Source organism: Protopterus annectens, chromosome 6.part0, assembly GCF_019279795.1.
Source record: "Protopterus annectens isolate FY-2018-M chromosome 6.part0, PAN1.0, whole genome shotgun sequence".
Classification (NCBI taxonomy): domain Eukaryota; kingdom Metazoa; phylum Chordata; order Ceratodontiformes; family Protopteridae; genus Protopterus; species Protopterus annectens.
This window is the reverse complement of record NC_056737.1, coordinates 1168961739-1168988258: the sequence shown is the minus strand read 5'-3', so window position 1 is coordinate 1168988258 and position 26520 is coordinate 1168961739. Positions and strand designations below refer to the sequence as shown.

The window sequence follows — 26520 nt, the reverse complement described above, 5'->3', positions numbered from 1 at the left end:
TCAAAATGTATGGACACAGCACTGCCAAGATTTGGACACTGTCATTCAAATAATACCTTGCCTTCAAAAGGAATTCTTGTGGTGGGCTCAGGAATGTCACCACAAAAATCTCCTCTTCTGTGACCGGCCAGAGGCAGTCAGATTTAACGACAGAGATGCTCGACACTGCTTGGGGAGCTCATCTAAATGGAAAGTGGATACAAGACAAGTGGCCTGCCAAGCATCTACATATCAACATGAAGGAGTTTGCATTGATGGAGTTACTTCTTCCAGGGCAGGTGTTGATTCTGACAGACAACACAACTGTCATGTGGTACATCAACAAGCAAGGAACACATTCTTATCCTCTATGCGGGCAACAATGATTTTTATGGGAGACTGCGTTAAGCCTGCAACTGACTCTTTCAGGCAAGGTTTCTGCCAGAGCACAGAACTCTAGCAGATGTAAGTGGAAACTGGATCTTCATGTATTTCAGAAATTGACAGTGTCATGGGAGACATAGATCTGTTTGCTTCTCCACTAAACCACCAGCTGCCAAAGTATTGCACAAAGGGTTTCATCACACAGCTTGGAAAGTGGATGCTCTGTCTTTCAGTTGGAAAAACCTTCATGTCTATGCCTTTCCACCTCTACCTCTTCTTCCAAAGGTATTACTAAAGGTCAGACAGGACAGGCCAAGGATGATTTTGATAGCTCCAGATTGGCCTCGCAACACTGGTACCCACTTCTAAGGAGTCTTGTAAAATGGCCTTTACCTCTGATTCCTCATCTGTTATCTCAGAAGGACGGTCATCTGCTCAATGTCAAGCTTCAATCTCTTCATCTCACAGCTTGGCATATTCTGTGTTGAAACATGGTAGGTCTCAGCTTCCTCAACAAGTTTTAAATGTGATTATGAAGCTAGAGGCCCTAGTACTAGGAGTGGAAGAGATTTTTATTTTGGTGTACAAAAAAAAATTTGGAGATTTAGAGCCTATTTGAGTGTGGCTCTTCAATATCTTACTGAGTTATTGGACAAAGGTTTGTCTTTCTCTTCCATAAAGATTCATGCTGCAGCAATTTCAGCTCACTATGATTGTGACCCACCTTATCCTTTGTTCACAGTTTCTTAGAGGGGCAAAGAATATAAGACCCTGCTTGGGATCTCAATTTTGTGTTGGAAAAACTTACTCTACAACCTTTTGAGCCTGCAGCCACTGCTGAATTGAAATATTTGTCATGGAAGACTGCTTTTCTGTTGGCTATTACTTCTGCAAAGGGTGTCTGAGTTTACAGGCCCCCTTGGCAGTAGAGCCCTTTTGATTTTCCATAAGGACAGGGTATTCCTTTTTATGGTTAAGGTGGTTTCTGGTTTTAAAAAAACCAATTCATTTTGCCTCACGTTTTTGCAGATCCTCAAAAAAAAAAGGAAAAAAAGATTTTTATTACTTTAGATGTTACAGGCAACTGCGCTATTATTTGAGCAGGACTAAAGATTTTAGGCAGTCTCAGCAGTTCAAACTATTTCTAGGTGGATTGGCTTTTGCATTCATTTCAGGGGGTTGGCAACTAAGGATATTCTGGAAGCAGCTACTTGGAGTTCAGTGAGGCTAGAGCTGGTTTTGCCACAGCTTTTACAAGGCATGTTGTCAGCTCCTGTACTTTTATAATTTGCCAGCCTCCTTACCTCTCTGCTTTGGGATTCTACCAATCAGGGACTGAGCAGCAAGGAAGACGAGAACATAGTACAGTTTTGTACCTACCATAAATGTAGATGTTCGAGGATTCCTGTGTTTCAGGGTGGTTGTGTAGGTGAGTTTACATGCTTATATTTTTGTATATATTACTGTATATTTTGTACATGTTTGGGTCTTCTGATCTGGGGCAAGAAAAGACTGGCAAGGATTGTATTCGGGCCGACTGGGACGACGGACTATAAATTGTCAGGACTGCAGCAAGGGAATCCTCGAACATCTACATTTATGGTAGGTACAAAACTGTACTTTACTTACTTCCTTGGCAAAAAAATCCTAATCAATTACTACAAAATCCTTAGGTTTGTACAATATCCTCTACAACACCCCCTATTAGATGGTGATATTCATCCAAACCCTGACCCCTATACTAATACTCCCAATAACCCACACAACCTAGCATCTCCTACTATCACTACCCCTAATAGACCGTCTAACTCCCTCCTGATAGCTCACATTAACATCTGCAGCATTAACAATAAAATTACTCAATTACATGCACTCTTAGAGGTGCACTCATTTGACATTCTCTGTATTACAGAAACATGGCTAAAACCCTCAACTCTGGACCAGGAGATTACCCCTCCTGGATATAATATCTTAAGATATGACTGCAAAATAAAAAAGGGTGGAGGTGTAGCCATTTTGCATAAATCTGAACTCCAAGTTTCAGCCTTCTATGTGCTCCTACCCTCAGATACCAATGCTGAAATCCTTACTGCCAAGCTGCAAATCAACAACTCCAAATCTATCTATCTCCTTTGCACATATCTCCCCCCTGGAAATAATATTAATACACTTGAAAACATACTTAGTTACCTCTCTACCTACCTACCTCAGGAAACCATTCTGTTAGGAGACTTTAATATAAACTGGGCAACCTGTAGTTCCCCTAATCCTACCAGTCATATAAATCTTCATGGTTTCTCACAGATAATAACCACTTCTACTAGAATCCAAAAGCCAAGCAATAAGGAAACCACCCTAGACCGGATCCTTCTCAACAGCCATCTTGATAATTATAAACCAGGAACCCTTCCCGACGATATCAGTGACCATATGCTAACCTATATCATTAAACAAAAAACTCATAGCCCTAATACTAATACATTTAAATCCTCCTGCTCCAAAAAATTCTTTAATCCAGAGAGCTTCCAAAACGAACTGAAAGCATGTGACTGGTCACCTATGTTTCATCTTCAACTTGATGAAGCAGTGACCTAGTTTAATACCAGATTCCTTCAAATCCTAGCTTACCATGCCCCCTATCGCTCTTCCCGAATAAGAACCAAAATTGCCCCCTGGCTTATAAAACATACTAGGCAAAAGATCCTCCTCAGAAATAAAATTTGGGCCAAATGGAGAGCAACCAAAAGTCTATCAGATCAACTTTACTTTAAACAATTAAGAAATGCCACCAAGAAAGACATTCTCAGAGACAAAAAAGACTTACCTTCACCTCCAACAAACCCACCAGCAAAAACCACAAAAGTTCTGGTCAGGCATTAACAAACTTCTTCAAACAGGGCACTCTAAAACTCCTGCCCCTTCAGGATTCAACCATAATTCCTCTAACCAGATTCCTGATGCCTTTAATAACTATTTTACTGAAGCCATTTTAACCCTCGCTAATACCTTACCACCCATCACCACTCCACCATTAAATAACAATAATACTTCAACTCCAACCTTCCATATACAGCCTGTACCCACATCCCTCATTTGCAACCTCCTTCAAAAACTTAAACCATGCACCCCTTCTGCTGACTATCTTCCAGCAGAATACCTGCAAATTGCAGCTAAAGCCATTGCCTATCCCATCTCCATCCTTATAAATAGGACAGTTTTAGAAAACAAAATCCCTTCCATATGGAAAATATCCCATATCATCCCTCTACACAAAGGTGGGTCATCTACCGAGCTCTCCAACTTTCGGACTATCGCCTTACTTTCTCCAATAGCTAAAATAATGGAAAAATGCATACACAGACAACTACTTGACCACCTTCTCCATAACAATTTACTTGCCAACTGCCAGCACGGTTTTAGGCCATCCCATAGCACAACAACTGCCCTGCTATCCTTTTCTGACTCCATAAACAAAAATCGTAACAGTAATACTTTCTCCTCTGCACTATTTTTGACCTTTCAAAAGCCTTTGATATGGCGAACCATAACATGCTTATTGACATACTAAAAGCCCAATCACTGGGCACACAAGAACTACAATGGTTTAAATTCTATCTTGAAAACAGACAGCAAGCAGTACTTTGGGATACTAATCTTTCTACTTCCCTACCTGTGAACATTGCAGTACCACAAGGCAATATTTTAGGACCTCTTCTCTTTTCATTGTTTATTAATGATCTACATACCAAAATTCCTCAAGCCAGCTGCATACAATATGCAGATTATTCAACTTTAATTTGTTCAGCCAAGTCCATAACCTCTCTCCAGTCCCTCACCCAGACAGCATTTAATAGTGTTGAAAATTGGTTCATGCAACACTGTCTCCTTCTGAACCCCAAAAAAACAAAATTATTGCTCTTTGCTCCTACTCATAAGTCACCTCAACTACACTTCACAGTAACCTCCAACAATGGAACTAACATATCCCCTGACACTACAACCCGTCTACTTGGAGTAACAATTGATAACAACCTTAGCTATGATGACCATATAAATTCTACAATAAAGTCTGTCAACAAAAAACTAGGCACCCTTTACAGAATAAAACCCTTCCTTACCCCTTCTTCCAGAATCACTATTGCCCAGACACACCTGATCTCTACCCTGCTCTTTGCTTCTGCAATATATAACAATCTATCTAGAAACAACCTTACCAAACTTTCCACCAATTACAATAACATAGCCAGATTTGCCACTGGCACCCCCTTTAGAACTCACCACTGCCACAGCTTCAAACAACTGGGATGGTTAGAACTGCAAAACCTACTACTGTGTCAACAACTTATCACCCAAAAGATCCTTTATCACTCTAATAATACCCCAATCCTTACTAATCTGATTACCCCCTACAAAAATCTTGCAACACTACGCTCAGCTAACAAGAGTCTAGTTTCCACTACTAAATCTAACAACAAAGCTGGAGACTCACTTTTCACCAACACAGTTGGAAAAAGCTGGAACCAGCTTTCTAATGAACTTTCATCTCTTGCTTCCACTCATTTTTTTAAAAAGCATCTTAAAGAATATCTTAAAACTCACTGGCTTTGTCCCTGCTCGAACCCAGACTGATATCTCTTTCCCCTCTTCCTTTCTCAACACTTCTTTACCCCACTGTTCTATGTCACATACCTGTAATATTAATTACCTTCTTACTACTTAAAAAAAATTATAACAATAGTTTACAATTCAAAATTGTGTTCTTTTGATTGCTATCTCTCAAATGATTGCTCTCTATATTTGATCTTATCTTTAACCTACTAAAGGACTCTGTACAAGTTTATCTGAACCTCTATGTAACAATGTGCTGTGATTAATTTGACTGTTACTATATTAATGTAATCTCTGTCACTGCTAATGCTTGGAGCTTTTCTCCCAGGGCCTCTACTGAAAATGGACATATATCCAGCTAGACTATCCCGGTCAACAAATGTAAAATAAATAAATAATAAAAATCAGAAACCACACCATTTCATATAATTATCATCCTCATCTACTGGTGTCCTGTGTATTGACTTGGTATTCCTTTGTGCTTTGAAATGTAGTCAGGATTTCAAGGAAATCAGAAATATTTAACAAAATATCCGTATATTATTTTATCAGTCAAAAAATCCCTGAGGTGGGAAGGACCTAATTTTTGTGCATGAGAAAAATTCTAATTTAAACAGTTATTTGCAAAACAATTGTAGGTAAATGTCTTATAGTAAAACTGGTTCTTATAGATGGCATAACAATAGTAACTGTAATGTTTGCTCAAACATTTTATGTACTGGCACTTTTATTTATTCAGTGTTTCAGAGAACATCTTGAGAATTTATTAACAGCTCCAGTGCAAATCACAGGGCAGGTTCTAAAAAGGTATTTTGTGATTCAGAGACAAATTAGTCAGAATGAGGAAAGATTTCCATATGTACTAATTTGAATGTCTCTGAATAATGTTACCTACCATGAAGTGTAGGTCAGCACTTCCCACATTAGGTGATGTGTTGTCGATGGTAGTGTGGAAGCAGAGGCACCTGCCAGGTACACATGTGCATACAAGAATACAGTTAAATGCACACTCACCACATACCCTGTACCTCTTCCTTGTCGGATTATCCACAATGGTTTCTTTTCCCCTGGTAATTGATGAATTCAGTTATTAATGCCAGACATTCAGCTTTTACACTTATTATTCTTCGGTAAATGTGTGCTAGGGAGTCCCTCCCCCTCATATGTGACAATGTGTTGCAGGCTGTGCATAATGGCTGAGATTCTCAGTATGTTAAAGAGCAGCACCCACTACACTAGCTTATCAGGTAGTGCAAGGGGCTAAGGCAGACGGCCCTTGTATCAAGCATGCGTGGTTCAATGCCTTTGTCCCCTCTTTCTTCTTTTATTAAGGCATATTAGGGCACTGCATAGTGACCCTTCCTGATTCCTAGTGCTCCCTCACTACTGATCCCTGTACTGGTTTAAGTGTCAGTAAGGCAGAAATGTTATACTGTAATCTCTGGTATCTAGAGATCCCACTCCCAGATACCTGTACTGGTTTAAATGTTGATATGGCGCAAGTCTTATAAAGTAATCACTGGTAACTAGTGGCCCTTACCCCAGAAATATAATTGTCTCTGTTGGCTAGTGGTCCCCTACTCATTGTAGACTATGCTCACTAATCTAGGACTGTGTGGAGGTATGACAGCCCCCCCCCCCAACCAACACTCACACATACTCATCAAATACACACCAACATACATGCATCCCCTTACCCACCAAATTGCACTCATACACTTATCCATTCATCCATTTTCATGCACACAATTGCACCTACTTATGTCATCCCTCACTGCCCCCTTATGCTATCTGTTAGGCAGACCCAAACCTTACCGTACCATTAAACTCCCCAGAATCTTCCTCTTCCTTGATGGCTGAACGTGGTCTTTTGGTCTTGTTAACTACCACAACATGATAGGAGCAGCCATTCTAATCTGTACAGTGAGTAAATACCTTCCTGGATACGGTTCTTGGGGAGAGAGTGAGCACATGGCTAAATAGCATATGCCTCTCCCTTGACTACCTCATTAACATGTAGCCTCTTAGATAGCCTGACATGGTACTGTACATCTTAGTGCCAGAGCACTGTGTTAAGTCCATCTATGGATTCCAAAAGGTTACCACAAGTGTACAGGAGGTGTATACCTTACGGTAACCTTTATGAATTCCCCCTAGTATGTTTTAGAGATTATTTATGTATTTTCTTGCTGCAAATATACGGATAACTGGGTGGGAAGAATTGTGAGAAAATATAATGTAAGGGTCCAGGACTATTTCAGTGAGATGCATAAGTATGACATGAATATTGCATTATATATGCATATTTTGCTGAACGAGAATTCTCTTCCATGCGCCTTTCTGGTATTGGAGAGGACTCATACTGGCACAAGGAGTGTCGTAGGCAGTAGAGCTAAAGCCAACTATAAATAATTTGTCAGACTTCTTTAAAGTATTTGTGGAATAATCACAAAGAATTTTATTAAGTGTCTTTTATTTGTTTTATTTATTATTATTATTATTATTTTTATTTGTTTGCATTTGTTTACTGGGAAAGTACAACTGGATATGGACTCTGTTTTCAGTGGATACCAGGAGAAAACTTCATAGTGTCATTAATACATGAAACACTCATAAAATCAGAAACTTAAAATAATACATGAAACAGAGTCATTAAACAGGTACATAAATCTGTGACACTCGATAGTAATTTATATATTAAGATTGTTTTGAGATATTTTTCTTGTCTTCAGTAAATAATCAAACAATAGTACGTGTGTCCACATGCAAAGAAAATTCTGACCACTTTTCAATTACTAAAAACGGCAATAAAAGTCAGAGACCAGCAAAAACTGTACATGAGAGATGTCCTTCAAGAATGCAACTGCAGTCATAACATGTGGGTTGTCCTGCCTCAGGCAGCCCTCGGTCGGCCGGATTCCAAAGTCTGGGTCCGACGTCGGCTGATGTCACATTTCTCTCCGACGTCAGAGCGGCTGGAGTACATAAGCATCAGCCGATGCCATTTTCTTCAGTCTTTCTTGCCGCGCGGTGCCCGAAGCAGAAGCAGTTCGCAAGTGCCGGTCGGTCAGCTCCTGTATTCTACGATACCGAAGTCATCAAAAAAGCTAAGTACCCCATTGGGGACCTTTTCTTGCCTCAGCCGATGTCAGAAATTACTGAAAAAGTTAACAATTGTATTTTTTGTGGTAAACAAATACCTCATAAGGATTTCCACTCTTACTGCCTCCCTTGCCTGGGCCCAGACCACGACGTCTCGGCCTGTGTAGCCTGTGCTCGCTTCAACAAGCGCACTCTCAGGTGCCGGGTGGAGTTCGCTGAAGATTTTTTCGGCGATAAATTTGCCTACAACATGCCGTCGGATCTTCCGACATCGCAAACTCGACAAAGCGAAAAGACCGGGACCGACATCCTCGGCCCGCGTCTACCACCGACTCCACGCCAAAACCTAGCGCGAGTGCTCCGGTTCCCTCTCAGACGGTCTCTCCACCGCTCCAAACCGAAGACACCACATTACCGAAGACTCCGATTCCAGACATTACTCTGACGCCACTTATAGACTTTCCTCCGGATACCGAAACCGAGGAAATGCCCGAGACCATTGCTGTAGACAAGGTCACTCCTGCACGTGGAGCTGCCAGGCCTCCTATGGCCATGTCTATTAAGGCCTACACTAGGGCTAAGGCAGCCAGCAAAACAAAGCATATTACTTCTAAATCCTTACCTCAGCCGACTCCGGAGACACAAATTATGTCCATGGCTGCTGATTTAATTTCCATGATTAGAGATTCACAGGCCCATCCTGAGAGAGCATCCCAGCCTCCTCCTGATAAAAGGCCCCGGGTTGAACCCTCTGACCCTACTCCTTCAGATGAAGACTCTGAGGGCTCTGTCCACTCTGATAGCCAGGAAGAGCTCTTCCAGACCTATGAGGACTTGGATGCAGAAGATTCCATCCCTTCGGCCTCCCCTCCTGAGGATATTTCTTTTGGGGAAGTTCTGCACACCATGAGGGAACATTTCAAGTGGCAGGGTCAGGAATATTCTGATTCTAGGAAATGCCTTAGGACTTTCCTTAAGAAGCCTCAGCACAGGCCCTTAGCTATTCCTCCTGTACTTGATGTTCTGGATGATTTGTATTCTGACTCTAGTGCTACCCCTGATTCTCTTCCTCCTGCTCCAGCCAAGCCAGACAGGTATTACAGGGTCCCAGAGACTCATTCCCATTTATTCAGGGCCCATACTGCTGATTTGGAAACTATTTCACAGGGGCCTAAAGGAGTTTCAGCCTCCACCTCAAAAAATCCTTTGCCCTCCAACAGGGAAGCAAGGTCATTAGAGAGATGGGGCAAAAAGGTTTACACATCCACTACCTTATCTATGAGAGCTTTAAATTGCCTTTTTCATTTGTTACAATATCAGGATTATCTCTTAGAAGATTTACAAAAAAACATTAGCTTCTCCTGATCCTTTAGACAGGAAGACTTTGCAGGAAGCTGTACATAACACTCAGCAAGTAAGCAATCACTTCCTGCAGTGTGGATATGATGCACTGGAAGCTTCATGTAGGGCAGCTATGACAGGGGCAGTGATTCGTAGACATGCTTGGTTAAAAGATCAACCTCTACCAGATCATGTAAAAGCAAAACTTCTGGATGCACCTTTGGAAAAGAACAAGCTTTTTGGTGCAAATGCTAAGGATGTGTTAAAGACCATCGAAGAAAAAGCAAAATCAGTTCAGACTGTGAAAGATTTCCTCCAGGTTCAACCCCCCAGATTCAGTAGGAATTGGCCTTCAAAAAACTGGTCCTTTCCTAATCCAGAAAAGTTTCAAAGGGTTAAGAACAGACGTGGCCGAGGAAGAGGCCAATACAGAGGCCCTTACAGGGGACGACAATGGCAGCCAGGAAACCAAAGAAGTGACGCAGGGGTTTCACCTGCCCAACAACCACAAACTCAATGACTTTCTACTACCGCCTACCAGGGAACAACTAGAAGCTCCCTTGGGCGGGAAATTATCTCTGTTTGCAGAAAACTGGCACAGACTGACAAAGGACAAATGGATTTTGGACATTATAGACCGAGGGTACAGGTTTCATTTTCATACCTTACCAAGAAAACAAGGCATGCCAAACCTACCAACAAATCAAAGGGCAGAGGCTATCAAGCAAATCACTCTGCTGACTCGAATGAAAGCAATAGAAAGAGTTCCACGACAAGAACAAGAACAGGGGTTTTACTCAAGACTGTTCCTTGTTCCAAGAAAAGAATCTCAGTGGAGACCAATACTGGACTTGTCCACATTAAACACCTTTCTCATAGTACCAAAGTTCAAAATGCTGACTCTACAGCAACTCCTTCCCATGCTGGGCAAGGAGTCGTGGCTGATTACTCTGGACCTCAAGGAGGCATACCTGCATGTCCCCATCAGACACAGCTGCAGAAGATACCTCAGATTTCTTGCAGGGCCAAAGCATTATCAATTCTCAGCATTGCCATTTGGCTTATCTACTGTGCCCAGAGTATTTACAAAATGCCTGGCTTCAGTAATTGCTCATTGCAGGCTCCAGGGTATACAAATTTACCCGTACCTGGATGACTGCCTCATACAAGCGGACGACAAATTGATGTTGACAAAAAACCTGGATTATGTCATACGATTACTTCAAGCTCTGGGATACACAGTCAACTTCCAAAAGTCAAGACTGCAGCCATCCCAGCAAATAATCTTCTTAGGAGCCAAACTAGACACAGCCTCTCAGATGGCTTACCTGACAGAAGACAAGCAAGAGAAGTTAACTCATTACTTCAAAGGTTTAGCAAAACTCACCCAGATGACTGCAAGGAGATTCCTACAGGCCCTGGGTTACATGACATTCTGCATTCTACTGGTTCCATTAGCAAAACTACACATGAGAAAGCTTCAATGGTACCTAAAAGCATTTGGTCTCAACACAGCAACAACTTGGAGACAATCATACCACTCATTCCATGCCTACAAAAGGAATTCCTATGGTGGGCCTCGTGAGCCAGGAAAACACAGGTATGTCATTCAAAACCACAGATAACACAGACCATGACTACAGACGCCTCAGACCTTGGCTGGGGGGCGCACATGGAAGGCAGGTGTATACAAGGACAATGGTCTCCAAAGGAAACACATCTGCATATAAACCAAAAGGAAATGCTGGCAGTAATGCATGCCATCGAGGCTTTTCAACACCAACTCCAGCAAGGCCATTTAATGATACGGACAGACAACACCACTGTGATGTGGTACATAAACAAGCAGGGGCACCCACTCTTACCCCTTTGCAGACTGACAATGCAGCTTTGGGAGAAATCACTGAGCCTAAATATCCAGTTACAATCCCAGTTTGTTCCAGGAAAAGACAATGTGTTGGCGGACAGCCTAAGCAGGAATTTCACAGATCCACACGAGTGGAGGTTACATCCGAAGGCTTTCAGACAACTCACTTCGATATGGGGCAAGCCAGAAGTGGACTTATTTGCCTCTCACCTCAACCATCTTCTACCAAAATTTTGCACAAGGACATACCATCCAAAAGCTTGGAAAATAGATGCCCTCTCATTCAACTGGAACTCCCTAGCAATCTATGCATTTCCACCTCTGCCACTGATGACCTCAGTATTACTAAAGATCAAAGCAGAGAAGCCCAAGGGAATCATAATAGCTCCGGATTGGCCAAGACAACACTGGTACCCACTATTACGGAGCATATGTCACACCAGGAGGTGAGCCCTCCCTCAGTGGCCTCTACTTTGACTCAACACAATTTCGAAACACTGCATCCAAACCTTCAGACACTGCAGCTAACAGCCTGGGAGATCCCATAAATAACTTCAGCTTATCTCTCTCCAAGGAAGTTCAGCGGATACTAACAGAGGCTCAAGACCATCCACCAGAAAGGTTTACTTAGCAAAGTGGAAAAATTCAGCAATTGGAATACCAGCAAGGGACATGATGCATCATTGCTGAACATCCCACTTATCTTGGAATATTTGGCAGATATGTTAAAGAACGGCCTCTCATATTCTTCCATAAAGATACATGCATCTGCTATTTCAGCTAGATACAACACTGATCCTCCTGTTTTCTCTCACCCCTTACTAAGACAGTTCTTCAGGGGAATCAAGAACATTAAGCCACCAAGAAAGGCCCCAGTGCCAGCCTGGGACCTCAATTTTGTCTTAGAAAAACTGACTCTACCTCCTTTTGAGCCAGCAGCTTCAGTTGACTTGCAATTTCTCTCATGGAAGACAGCTTTCCTGTTGGCAATTACCTCAGCAAGAAGGGTTTCGAGCTACAGGCCCTAATGGCAATACCACCCTTTATTATTTTCCACAGAGACAGGGTTTCATTAAGGACCAACCCTACTTTTATGCCAAAGGTGGTATCTAGGGTTTCTCTAAATCAAGCCATTCATCTGCCTGCTTTCTTCCCCAATCCTGAGAATAAGGGGGAAAGACTTTTGCATACCTTGGACATTCACAGACAACTTCGATACTACCTGGACAGAACCAAGGCCAGTAGGAAGTCTGAACAACTTTGTAGCTTACGCCCTGCAGTCCAAGGAAAAGCAATTTCAAAACAGACTATTTCTAAATGGATTGGGCATTGCATCAGATTCTGTTATTCCTTTCATGGAAAGACTGTTCCAGCCAATGTCAGACCACATTCCACCAGAGCTACAGCCACCTCTACAGCACTTTTAAGAGGGGTGCCTACCAAGGACATTCTAGAAGCTGCTACATGGAGCTCCGTGCATACATTCTCCAAACACTACAATCTCCGTCTATATTCCAGATCCAGAGCAGGCTTTGCTTCGGCAGTCCTGCAGGGTTTGATTGCCACACCATCTCTTTCCTAGTGCATACCTCCTCCCCAGCTAAGCTATGGTATTCTACCCACATGTTATGACTGCAGTTGCATTCTTGAAGGACATAGTACAGTTTTGTACCTACCATAAATGTAGATGTCCGATAGACATGCAACTGCAGTCGGATTTTCCCTCCTCCATACCCCTCTATGCCTAGGGTCCACTCCTATCCCTGTTACTCTTAGCTGGGGATATCTGTTATGGTGTATTTGTTTTATTGCTCATTTATTTGTTTGGAATCCTGTTTTTGTCTTCCAATTTGATTACAGCCTTCCTTGGAGGGCACCTGGCATCTGGGGCAAGAAACACTGAAGAAAATGGCGTCGGCTGATGCTTATGTACTCCAGCCGCTCTGACGTCGGAGAGAAATGCGACATCAGCCGACGTCGGACCCAGACTTTGGAATCCGGCCGACCGAGGGCTGCCTGAGGCAGGACAACCCACATGTTATGACTGCAGTTGCATGTCTATCGGACATCTACATTTATGGTAGGTACAAAACTGTACTATGTAGTGCAAGTAATCACCACCACAGCTGCTATAATCCTCAAAAGTCTTTTATTAACACAGTTATTGAGCTCTTTCATCTCAATAAAGAGAGACTTCATCAGAATAACAAAGAAGGCATAAAAAGGCAGTTTAAATACTGACATCAATTGAAATTCCACCAATGAAATATTAAATGTAATTCAAAACCCTCACACATCAATTAATTAATTAAAAAAGCCTGGATAGGATCACCACAAAGCAACTTTTTGCAGCATATATTAAACAATGTAATCGTTCAATATATTTAACCAAACTTTTTTATAAAAAACACATATACCTTATAGTTTGCTATATTTCATCTGCTTTTACATCTAACATAGGAACAATAGAAATTGCATCATTCACGCCGGGGTGAACATTGCAGCTAACCTAAGCTGCCATTCTGTTTCTTTTTTCTTTAAAATATTTTTCCAGTCCCCCCCCTGCCATCCAATTTAATAATTTCCACTATCCCAAATAAAAACTTATCAAAGTTAGAACAAGTCTGAGAATGTTTATACAGTGCACTATTCTGCTTCCCATTTTTTATATCATTTACATGTTCATATATATCTTAATGAATGTTTGGAACTTAAAATTGTTCCACAAGGTTTAAGAATGTTTACATTTCCTTTTGGTATTAACTACGATTCAGAAAGTATTGAAGAGTATATTGCATTTTTTGATGATGTTGGTTTGAAACTTGTCAAAAAGACACTGTTTTTGTATGAAAAGCAAAATCTATGTTAGTCTAGGAAGTTGAATCCCTTGATGGCAAAATAAGACAAGAGTTAATGTTTCCCCAATATACCAGTTTGTATTTTTAAATTCTTGATAAGGTGGAAAAGAGATGTAACAACATATATCATAAAGAGAAACGCAAATTAAAGAGGGACATTAAACAATATAATAATAAACAGGTACGTTGGGAGAATACTTGATACACATAGAGGTAGTGAGAATCAGAAATTAAGTTACAGTGAAGTGGTTACGAATGCTAGTGTGGACTTTGAGGGTGGTGGTAATGAACAGCAGGATTTTCCAGGGATGAGACGCTCAGAGAGACTGGCTCAAAGGTACAAGTAGAGTGGGGAATGTGGCAGGAGTTATTATCCCAAGATGGGGAGAAAGTACATTTACAGACAGAACAACAACTACAGGAATTAGATGAACCCACCAACATTGCGTGGTATGTCTGAGGGGTTTACTATTTATAATTACTCAGATAGGGTAATTTCAAAAGAATATTTCAGTTTGCTATCAAAAGGGGTCAAATTTATTCCTGAAAAGAGGGGCAATTTAGTGGAAGATCTTGTGGCCGTAAAATTATATATGAGAAAATTAAATCTCAGTATATTTTTTTCAACTAATGAGCCATCTAACCCGTTAAGTGAATATACGGAAAGTAGAGCAGGTATACCCAAAAGAAAAAGTGTATTTAATCCACCACTACATCCTTTATTGGATACATATGAGAAAGCAGTCATGGAAGATATTTTTGATATTCATTTAAGTGATACAAAAATACCTTGGAACCTTACCAAAAGAGAATATACTTTGTTAATGGACCTTAGGAAAGATGACTCAGTCCACATCATGCCCCCAGATAAAGGTGGGGGTATTGTATTGTATAGGGCGATGGATTATTCTAATGTGATGCAGGAAATGTTATTTGATGGTACAACATATGTGAGGGTCTCAAGAAAACAGATAAACATCGCCTATTCACATATTGATTCATTTTTAGAAGAATATATTATAAATCAGAGAATAGATGTGGAGGACCATAATTTTTTGTACAATAAAAAAACTATTATTCCTGTATTCTTTGGCATACCCAAAGTCTATATAAATATTGACCCCCCCCCCTTTAGGCCCATAGCTGCAGCAAATGGGTTTAAGACACATCCACTAGCAATATATGTGGATTTCTGGGTACAACATGTGGTGGGGAAAACTGAACATCTAATGAAAGACTCATGGGACTTTTTGGGTCATTTAAAGAATGAATTATGGAAGAAAGATTTGATTTATCTAACAGTAGATGTGAAAGATTTATTTACTGTTATTCCTAGAGTAGATGGGATGGCTTTATTTGTGGAGGCGTTGTTTCATTTTTCCGATCTTGCACATGACCAAATCATACTTATATGTGAAATTATGAGTCTAGTTGTAGAAAATAATTATATTTATTTTGAGGGCCAGTTTTATCAACAAATTAAGGGGGTAGCGATGGGAGCGGCTTGCGCCCCCATGTATGCAAATTTAGTACTGTTGGGATGGGAGAACAACCATTTATTCCAATGCCCCTTTTGGCATAGAATTAGAATGTACGCCAAATTTCTGGATATTTTTATTTTGTGGGATGGACCTAGTACTGAGGTTGAACAATATGTAGAATATCTCAATAATACAACAGACTCTCTAAAATTTACATATAATTTGTGGTTCAGGTATCAATTTTCTAGATACGTATATCTTCCATGACAATAGTGGTTTTAGATCAAGGATTTTTCGAAAGGAAATGTTCTGCAATTCTTATTTACATTTTCAAAGCAACCACCCTATAACTCAGAAAAGAAATATTGTGAATCAGGGTAGCATGCATGACATCACATTATGATGATGAAAAAAGTGAACTAGATAAAATTTGTATTATGTTCCAGGAGAGGGGATACCCCAAAGAATTTGTTATGGAAATAGATGAAATATATAAAAAATGGGGTACTATTTACAAACCACTGTTGGGAGTGGGTTTGGCCCCATTTAATACTGAATATAAGATTGACACCAACAAGGTCTTATATGAGAAAGCATGTGTGTTACAATATAACCATCTTACCAAAAAGATTAGAATGCCTTGAGTTCCAATTGGAACATATTTAGGGTAAATAAAGATGTTTGTGATAAGGTGGGTAAAGAACCAACATTTGTATATTGTACAGGAGCAAAATTCAAGAAGCTCCTGGAACATAGGATAGACAGCTCTAGTACAGTAGAAGCCAGTACAAGGCCTTGTGTAGCTTGCAGTCAGTGCCCCTTCATTTGTAAGGAAAAATAATTACTCTAAACAACAGAATGCATAGCAGAGTTTGCTTTAAAAAGGGTAATTGTAAGACTAGCAAAGTGGTCTATTTAAGTGTTTGTGCCACATGTTTTTAGTTTTATGTATGCAAGTCCGAACTTAAAATTTGGAATATATGAACATGTAAATGTTATAAAAAAAATGGGAAGCAGAATAGTGCACTGTATAAACATTCTCAGACTTCTTCCAACTTTGATAAGTTTTTATTTGGGATAGTGGAAATTATTAAATTGACTGGCGGGGGGGGGGGGTGACTGGAAAAATATTTTAAAGAAAAAAGAAACAGAATAGCAGCTTAGTTTAGCTGCAATGTTCCCCCCAGGCTTAAATGATGCAATTTCTATTGTTCCTATGTTAGATGAAAAAGCAGATAAAATATACCAAACTACAAGGGGCATTTGTTTTTTAAAAAAAAGTTTGGTTAAATATATTGAACTATTACATTGTTTAATATATGCTGCAAAAAGCCGCTTTGTGGTGATCCTATCCAGGCTTTTTTAATTAATTAATTGATGTGTGAAAATTTTGAATTACATTTAACATTTCATTGATGGAATTTCAATTGATGTTAGTATTTAAACTGCCTTTTTTATGCCATCGTTGTTATTCTGATGAAGTCTCTCTTTACTGAGACGAAAACGCTGTGTTAATAAAAGACTTTTGTGGATTATAGCAGCTGTGATGGTGATTACTTGGACTGCATCACTTTTCAATTACTGTTGATAAGGTTACACTGAAAAACACTGGATTCAGTCTGATGTGGGTGAAATCCCGGGGCATGAATGATCAAATTCCGATCTGTATCTGTGTATTGTTGATCTTATTTAGGTGTGGTAGCTGTTGTCTTTTTCCCAAAACAGTGCACATTTACCACATTCCTTTAAGACCAACTTCTTATTGCATAATAAAGGGGTTATCAGTGGCAGGATTCATACCCCATACTGTTCATAGGTAGGTACTAGGCTATCGGCCTAGCCAAAAAGGTACCCTGGCTTTCGCCACCCTAGTAAATTATTTTTCTGTGCCCTGTCGAGCAGAGCCAAAGAGGTGATCCCCGGGGTGAATATCCTATTTCCCATCCAATCATCAAGATTTTTCTTGAAGAGTGCTAATGAGGAGCTTTGTTTGATATAGAAAGGTAGTTTGTTACAGAGTATGGGAAGTCTCTGGGACAGGAATCTATCCCTCCAGCATGTTCTGTTTATTGTGGTGACAAGGTTTAGGTCCCTAGAGCGTGTAGCTCGGAGGGATTGGGATTTCTTTAAGTAGAGCATATCCAACAGCTCTGGATTTGACATAGCTTTGTATGTTAGGCAGAGATTGGCTCTGAGTAGGCTATATGTCACGGAGTAAAGCTGGAATTTTTGAGACAGTCTGTGTAGGACATCTGTTTGAGGCCGGTAATCCTCTTTGTGAGGTATTTCTGCAGCCTTTCCAGTTGTTGTAGATGTCTTGTGAGGTACATACCAAAAGGGGCATTGCACTCTATAATAAGTCTAATGAGTGACGAGTAGAGGGGAACAATGACCTCTTTTTTCCTGGATGAGAAACCTTTTGTGATGAGGTGTGCCACGTAGAAGGATTTCCTGACTACTGTGGCGATGTGATTATCAAAGGAGAGACAACTGTCCACCTGTGTCCCAAAGTCTCTTATCACACTTACGGTGTTAAGGAGACTACCATCTGTGTGGTAGCTCATGGGTACAGAGTTTTTACCAAAGGGGATGACAATGCACTTTTGGCATTGAGCTTGAGGCCATGGCTTTGACACCAAGCATCTGTCTCAGTGAGGCCCTTTTGTAGGATGTCCACATCATTAGGAGTTTCAATTATGGCTCCTAGTTTGCAGTCATCTGCGAACTTCATTAGCCAAAGACCTTTTGTGTTAGCCTGTATTCTTGATTGTTGATTCTGTTGCACATTCAAGTATTGATGGCAGCTGTATGGTAGTATAACTTAACTGATGCAGCACATGGCATTATAAATCTGTTTTTCAAACAGTATATGCCAGAAGCCCTGCACTAGGAAATTTGCATATATAGAAGCAAAACATAATGCCTTCACTGACACATTTTGTGTGTTGTGTCTTGATCTCCTAGGAAATGTTAAAAATGGAACCTAGAAGAAATACCATCTGTTCACACATATATGACTTATAGATTGCTCTTTATGTCACTAGGTTTTCCCATCCTAATCTACCAGCATTGAATGTCTCATCATGAGCTGACACACTGTTCCAGTGTATTGGCAGGAAGGAAGGCAAATCGTATGCACTTTGAATGGTACATTTGAGTATGGTCAAATCTTGAAATACAAGGGCTGTGAAAACTAAAAATGAACCTCATTAAAATGATCAAGTGAATTCAGCATTTTGAAAAGAGATAATACTCTGTGTTGGATGGTTTGGCGAAAAAAGAAACGATTCTGGTTGTTATACCAATGGTGGAATTTTTACTTTATCTGTACCAGTGAATGTTCACAGACCCGGGGATAGAAGTACTAAAATACCTTCAGGCAACTGATTAATTGTCATAACAGATTGCACTGTTACTGTACTGATGCAAGCTTCATCTGCAGGGACATTACAGACTGATTGGAGCTAGGTGCTGATACAGTTTTCAATTATTTTGGACTTTGGGGCATTTAAAGTCTCTGTATAATGTGATATGCAGCAGCTCAATGTTTTATAGGGATAGATTACAAAGCTGGTTTTGGACAATAAGTACCAGAATCTTAAGACATTTTAAATTAACATTGTAACTGTGATGGTGTACAGAACACAGGACTGTAATAAAAGTATTCCAGGGTATTCGGTGTGGTCATTCAGTAGATATAAGGAAACATTTAAAGATTACATTAGATTTCTGGTGAACACTGGGATGCATTATAGACACCAGGGAAAATACATGCATATGCATGTGTGTGTGTGTGTGTGTGTGTGTGTGTGTGTGTGTATATATGTGTATATATATATATATATATATATATATATATATATATATATGTGTGTGTGTGTATATATATATATATATATATATATATATATATATATATTTACACACACACACACATATATATATATATATGTATATATATGCACATATATACATTTAATCAGTAAAGAACATTCTTTGTCAGAGAATGGGAATGAGGATTTTGCTTTTAAACACCTGCTAAAGTTGTAACAAGTCAGAGTTTTTGCTGGTGGTTTGCATAACTTGTAAGCTGCAAAGTAAAATAGCCTCGTGTTGAACATGTATTCAAAACATTGGACAGTTTTAGCTCCTTTTGTCTAGTTTATACATCTTGCATTTACAAAAAGCTTGTTGTGTTCGATAAAACAAGACTTTTAGTAATGTACATCATATAAAAATAAACCATTGGTTGTCTTAGGTATAGTACATAAATATTAAGCTTATTTTGTTTTGTCGGAGGAAATGAAATAGCAAATTCCATTATGCCTGTCCATGGAATAGTTAACAAACCCCTTGTAATAATGATGGTTTGAGTTTGTTTAAGAGATGCCCCAAGCAAATCTTATTTATTTCCAGAGTTGTATAATTATTTGTCACCTGTTTTTTGCTATGAATACCACGTAAAATAAAGAACTGACTGTTAATTGCATGTAAATTAGTTTGTTAGTGCATTGGGGGTTATATAACAAATATTCCCTGTATGTAGGTGCTAAATAATGAACTTCTTCACATACAATTTTTTTACTAATGACTGTTATTATTTAACTGTTATGAATTGAGGCAGTCGTTAAAACAGTCATTAATTAAGAAAAAATCTGTAATTATCACTTGAAATCAGTTGTCCTTGTATTGTGACTATTAACCAGAGTTATGGCATGAACTACTAGATTTACCCCATATTACTCGTTAAACATTGTAAATCATAACCCTTAGAGATGTTATGTGAACTGTTTAAACGGTGAGAGTGATCTGAAGTGTTCAATGTATTTTGGAAAAATGGCTTTAATACTTTATGTTTTGCTTAAGTTGATATTCAGACATGTTGAAATGAATAGAGCAGCATTTCTGGCAAAATAATACATGTATATGTGTACATTCTCATGATGTGAAGTTTAGTTTTCAATGTAATATTAAACTTACAGGGAGGAAATGGAATGTGTCTTCCAGGAGATTAAAGGAGAATTTGATCGATTACGTGCTTTAACTAGAAGGCAGTCAGCTCACCTGGGAAAACTTAAGTTCGACGTCAAAACAAATGGTAACGGTATATTTACATTTACATTTCTTCCGTTATTTGTAGTAGACCGTTACATAGAAGGTGCTAGATTTACCAAGGAAACCATTTCAGTTTTTCACTGCACTTTGTATCTTCTAAAACTAATTCAGAATATAAACTTTTTATGTTTAAATAATACACTGAGCTGTGCTTATCACCTTTAGTAATGTATCAGGTCACACATATAATTGATGTTTTTTTCTTTCTGCAGTGCACTGCAATGCCAGAATATTTACAGCAATTTTGTAAAAAAATAGTATTATAAAATTGTATTTGCTCTGTCTTTTCTAATTTTTTTGTTGATTTCTTAGTAATGAAAAATTGCAATCTTTAAAAGACAAGCAGATTTCAAATTTCCTTTATGAACTATTAAGTTACTTAAGAGTAAAATATTTTTAAAAAGTGGGAACTGCATTTAGCATGGTCCGGAACAGCTGGCTTGTTTTAGATGCAGATGTTCACATGGGTACCTGCCTATGAGTACATGTTTTAAGTCCGTGCCAGTGGAAAAGTCAAAAGAGACATAGGGACTGTGCATGTAACAGTACATTGGGGACGGCTTCATCACACTTCCTTCACTGGAGTTGAAGCATCTGAAAAAGTATGCTTTTCTGCTATGCAAGAAGATCTAACACTTTCGTCTGACACACTTTTGTATATTTAGATAATTTATGTCCATGCAGTATGCTGGGTTGTACAAAGCCATGGATTTATCTGTCTGCTCATCACTATTTCCCTTTCTAGCTAAGTGCTTTGTTGACGAGGACTGCTTGTGGCATTTATCTGATGAATTCTGAAATGGAAACAGGATGCTGCAGAACGATATGTAGACATTGACAGTACAGCTCACTAATTCATTTTCCAGTCGTGATAATAATGACTTGCCCTTATCATGGGGTGTAGCCAGAAATTTCTATTTTGTGCGTAGGCCTTGAATTACTACCTCAGTGCCACACATTTAACATTTAAAATTATATACATTTTGCCATAAATTGCTCATTGTAATAGTTGAGTCCACTTTCATTTTTAGTTGTTCCCTCCATCATAAAAAGATAATTTTAATGATGTGTTTTCACTTACAGGCATTCTTTGTGCAGATCTGTATTGCAGGCATTACTTCAACAGTTCTATGTTATATGGTCTAATAGCCATGTTTTGGAGTGATAATCAGAAAAATGTTCTCATTTCAATACACTCAGTATGTGTGGTTGCACCCACTGCCAGCCATGGAAGGTCAGTGTGTTGCAGTCTATAAGTTTCACTGCATGTGTAGTGGGATTTTAAGTTCCCAAGTATGAAAATAAAGTGAACATATGCTATTGTCGTAAACAGTATCTCTGATATCCAGGTTCTTTGCCTTGAGCATCTTAAAAATAAATTAAAAACAGCATTTTAAAAAGACTACTTATGCTTTTAAGAAACGTGGTGCTGTCTTGTTAAACATGGTTAACTGCTTAGTGTTTGTAAAGGTAAAAAAAATAACATTTTTATAACTTCCACATGTTTCATTCTGCTTGGAAAAGGTCTTGATAGAAATATTTCTTTCCTATTCTAGAGACGTACCCCGTTTTTCTTTCCCGTCTCATCATCTTTCTTATAATTTTGTACTCCATACCAGTCTGCCTTTATTCCACAAGATTCCTTACTTGTCATCCACTAATAAACTGGACTGTCACAAGCTGTAAATGGTATAAATAATGCAAACTTACATTCACTGTTGTAGCATGCTGACCTAGAATGTTGCTCAGTATATAAATAAATTGATTGTGAGAGCTATAACTCTATTTTTAACCTCATTTTACACTTCTTGTGTATACTTATTGTTTTGTTAAGATGTTCTTCGTGTTTCACTGTTGCAGTCATTACATTTGGGTAATCTGCTGGCAGGTTGCCCTCAGTCAGCCGGATTAACCGAGTCTTGGGTCCTGCGTTGGTTGCTGTCCCTTCTTCCATGACGTCAGGTCGTCACAGGTATAAAACATGCAGCCAATGCCATTACATCAGTCTTTCTAGCTGCACGGTGCCTGAAGCAGAAGCAGTTCACAAGTGCCGGTCAGCCGACTCCTGAAATTTTCGTTTTTGAGTTTCAGAACCGAAGTCTTTAACTAAAAAGCTAAGTACCCCGTTGGGGAAACTTTTTCTTGCTCCTTACCGATGTCAGTAAAAGTTAATAATTGTATTACTTGTGGGAAGCAAATACCTCATAAGGATTTTCACTTGTACTGTATTCCTTGCCTAGGCCCTGACCACAATGTACCTTGCTGTCGGTTCTGTGCTTTATTTAATCAACGCACTATCCGTCGTCGGTACATTTTTGCTTCTAAATATTTTGGATTATGGCTTAATTATCCAGAAATGACGTTGGTTAGCAATCCGACTACCGGAATACCTAAAAAACGCAAAGAAAAAGACAGAGACAGACCGTTGAGGTCCAAAACTGCCAACGACGCTTCTCCTAAGCCAGTCGCCAGTTCGCCAGTACTCAGTGAGGCGCTTTCACAGCCCCTGATACCCGCTACTTCTGATTTTCAGGCCTCTACTGAGACCCATTCAGAGTCTGGTATGCCGCAAGATTCTTCAGTTATGGAACCCGCGGATGTCTCTACCTTAGATGGGTCCGGAACAGCTGTGCAGGCACCGGCTTCTGAGGGTGTATTCAGGCCTACAGATTTGTATATTAAACCAATGCCATCTTCAATATTAAGGCCAAAATCTCGATCTATGTCTAAAAAGCCAATGCCTAGGCCACATGTGCAGGCCTCTATGCCTAAAAAACAAATAATCAAAATGGCTGAAGATTTAATTACTCTAATCAGGGGTAGCCAACCCCCACCTTTAAAGAGGCCTAGGGTTGAACTTGATTGTGAATCTTCTGAACAGGATTCTATTTCTTCTGACTCTTCTAATGAACAGGATTTTTCTATACCTACTTATGAGGACTCTGATGCAGAGGATTCCATTCCTTCTGCTTCTCCCCCTGAGGATTTTTCTTTTGGGGAAACTTTACATACCTTAAGGGAACATTTCCACTGGGAAAGTCAGGATTTTTCTGAATCCAAAAAGAGGCTTAGGGATTTTCTTCATCTTCTTCAGCATAGGCCTTTGGCTATACCTCCTGTACTAAACATTATTGATGATGTGTTTTCAGAATCCAGTATGGCCCTTGATTCCCTGCCCCTAACTCCTTGTAAGCCAGACAGATACTAAAGGGTTCCTGACTCCCACAAATTTATTTTCAAAAATCCTGTAGTGGACCCTGAAACCATTTCTCAGTTGTCCAAGGGCATTAAGGCTTCTACTGCTAAAAGTCCTACCCCTTCTGATACAGACTCCAGGGCGCTGAATAGATGGGGTAAAAAGGATTATACTTATGCAACCTTGGCAATCAGGGCTTTAAACTGTCAATTCCATATGCTAAAATATCAAAGGCATATCATGGGACTGCTTAAACAGAAAATGATGTTGATTTCTGACTGTGTGGAAAATAAAGATTTACAGGATTTATTGCATTCAGCTGAACAAGTTGGAAAACATACTTTGCAGTGTGGTTTTGATTCTTTGGAGGCCTCTTGCAGGGCTGTTGTTACTGGGTCTGTGCTTAGAAGGCATGCTTGGCTTAAGGAGCAATCTCTGCCTGATCATGTTAAAGCAGAATTGTTGGATACTCCTTTTGCAGCAGGACCGTCTGTTTGGCAATAAGGCTGAAGAAGTTCTAAAAAAGATGGAAGATAAGGCTAAATCTATGCAGACTGTGAAAGATTTCTTACAAGTGCAACCTCCAAGATTTAGTAGGCACTGGCCTACTATGAAGTGGTCCTTCCCAGTTCTTTCTAGAGCCACTCAAGCCAGATCCAGACATGCCAAAAGCACCAGGTTTCAGTCCCAGGGGACTTTCAGAACTTAGCAATAGGGTGCCTCCTCTTCCAAATCTGGAAACAACAAGACACCTCCCTATGGTAAACAGTCTCATAGGTTCATACTAGGCTATCTGCCCTAGGGCATTTATAAGCCTAGCCAGAATGTGTTTGGCTTTCGCCACCCATTTTAAATTTATTTTGCTATGCCCTTTTTCGAGGTTAGTATACTGTGCCTCTATCTAACAGTGACACAGAAGTGATACCCGGGGTAAACCTACAATCTCCCATCCACTCATCAAGATTCCTCTTGAAGAGAGTCAATGAGGGACTCTGCCTAACCTGGACTGGGATATTCCAGAGTGAAGGGAGCCTCTGGGTTATGAATCTGTCCCTCCAGCATGTCCTATTTATTTCAGTGCTGAGGTTCAAGTCTCTCAAGCGCGTAGCTCGATGGGATTTAGATTTTCTGAGGTGCAGCATGTCCATTAATTCCGGGTTGGACATGGCTTTATACGTCAGGCACAGATCGCCTCTGAACAGGCGGTATGCCACTGAGTAGAGCTGGAGTTTCTTTAACCGGGCAGCATATGGCATCTGTTTGAGCCCTTTGATCCTCTTGGTGAGGTACTTTTGGGGTCTTTCCAGTTGCTGCAGGTGTCTGGTAAGGTACATCCCAAAAGGGGCATTGTACTCAATTATGGGCCTGATGAGGGATGAGTAAAGAGGCACGATAACCTCCCCTGATCTAGATGTGAATCCCTTCATGATTAGGTGGGCTATATAAAATGTTTTTCTAACCACTTTGGTCACGTGGTTGTCAAATGAGAGATTGCTATCAACTTGGGTCCCCAGGTCCCTAATTACTTCTTCTGTACTTAATGGATTTCCACCTATGTGGTAATTTGTGGGCACTTTTTTTTGCCAAAGGGATGACTATACACTTTTTGGCATTTAGCTTGAGGCCATGGCTCTGGCACCAGTTGTCTGTTTCTATGAGGCCCTTTTGGAGGATGCTTGTGTCGGCTGGAGAGTCGATTATGGCGCCCAGTTTGCAGTCATCTGCGAACTTGGTCAGCCACAGTCCTTCCGTGTTGGCATGTACCTCTGAGAAATATATACCGAACAAGAGAGGTCCCAGGACTGAGCCTTGTGGGACACCACTTGTAACTGGTTTGGAGTCTGACATGGCTCCAGCAATTCTAACCATGTGGGTTCTGTCCTTGAGCCAGTTTGCAATCCATCTAGTGACATAGGGGTTTATATTTAAGCTGGTGAGCTTATCTATAATGCCTGAGTGGGGTATTGTATCGAAGGCTTTTGCGAGGTCCAGGTAGGCTGTGTGGACCACCTTCCCTCATCAATGGCCTTGGTGACTGTTTCAAAGAAATCAACCAGGTTTAAGAGGCAGGATCTGCCCTTAACAAAGCCGAACTGGGTAGGATCCAGTGTTTGTAGGTCCCCAATATCTTTATTTATGAGGTCCATGGTGATCCTTTCCATAGCTTTGCAGACCAAGCTAGTCAGGCTTATGGGGCGATAGTTTCCAGGATCCGTTGAGGCACCACCTTTATGGAGAGGGACCACTGTTGCTGGACGCCACTCTTTGGGCACATATCCTGTAGTAAGGCTGAGATTGAACAGTAGTTTTATGTTTGGGTTTAGCTCTTCTTTGAGTTCATGTAGGATGCAGCCTGGGACACCATCTGGTCCCATTGATGCTGTGTTTTTTGCTTTGGAGAGGGCAGCTCTTACCTGAGCATCTGAGATGTCAGGGGCAGCACTCTGCTGGGATAGATATTTGCCCTTTGGTGGGGAGGGGAGAAGTTTGCGCTGAACCTGTCAGCTAGGATGTTGGCAATGTCTGTGGGTTCGGTGTATTTTTGTCATTTTGGACTAATTCTGAGCATATCTGGGAATTACCACCCAG

General features: G+C 40.1%; 1 protein-coding gene across 6 annotated transcripts in view; it reads left to right on the top strand.

The window, feature by feature from the left end:
* The window catches only part of TANK (TRAF family member associated NFKB activator), a 1995915-nt gene that overhangs the window by 1397102 nt on the left and 572293 nt on the right, over nt 1–26520 (top strand). For all 6 annotated transcript variants that reach the window (XM_044074789.1, XM_044074784.1, XM_044074787.1 and 3 more), the window contains one exon: nt 20603–20718. In XM_044074789.1, the coding sequence (XP_043930724.1) occupies nt 20603–20718 (116 nt within the window). The remainder of the gene's footprint in view (nt 1–20602; nt 20719–26520) is intronic.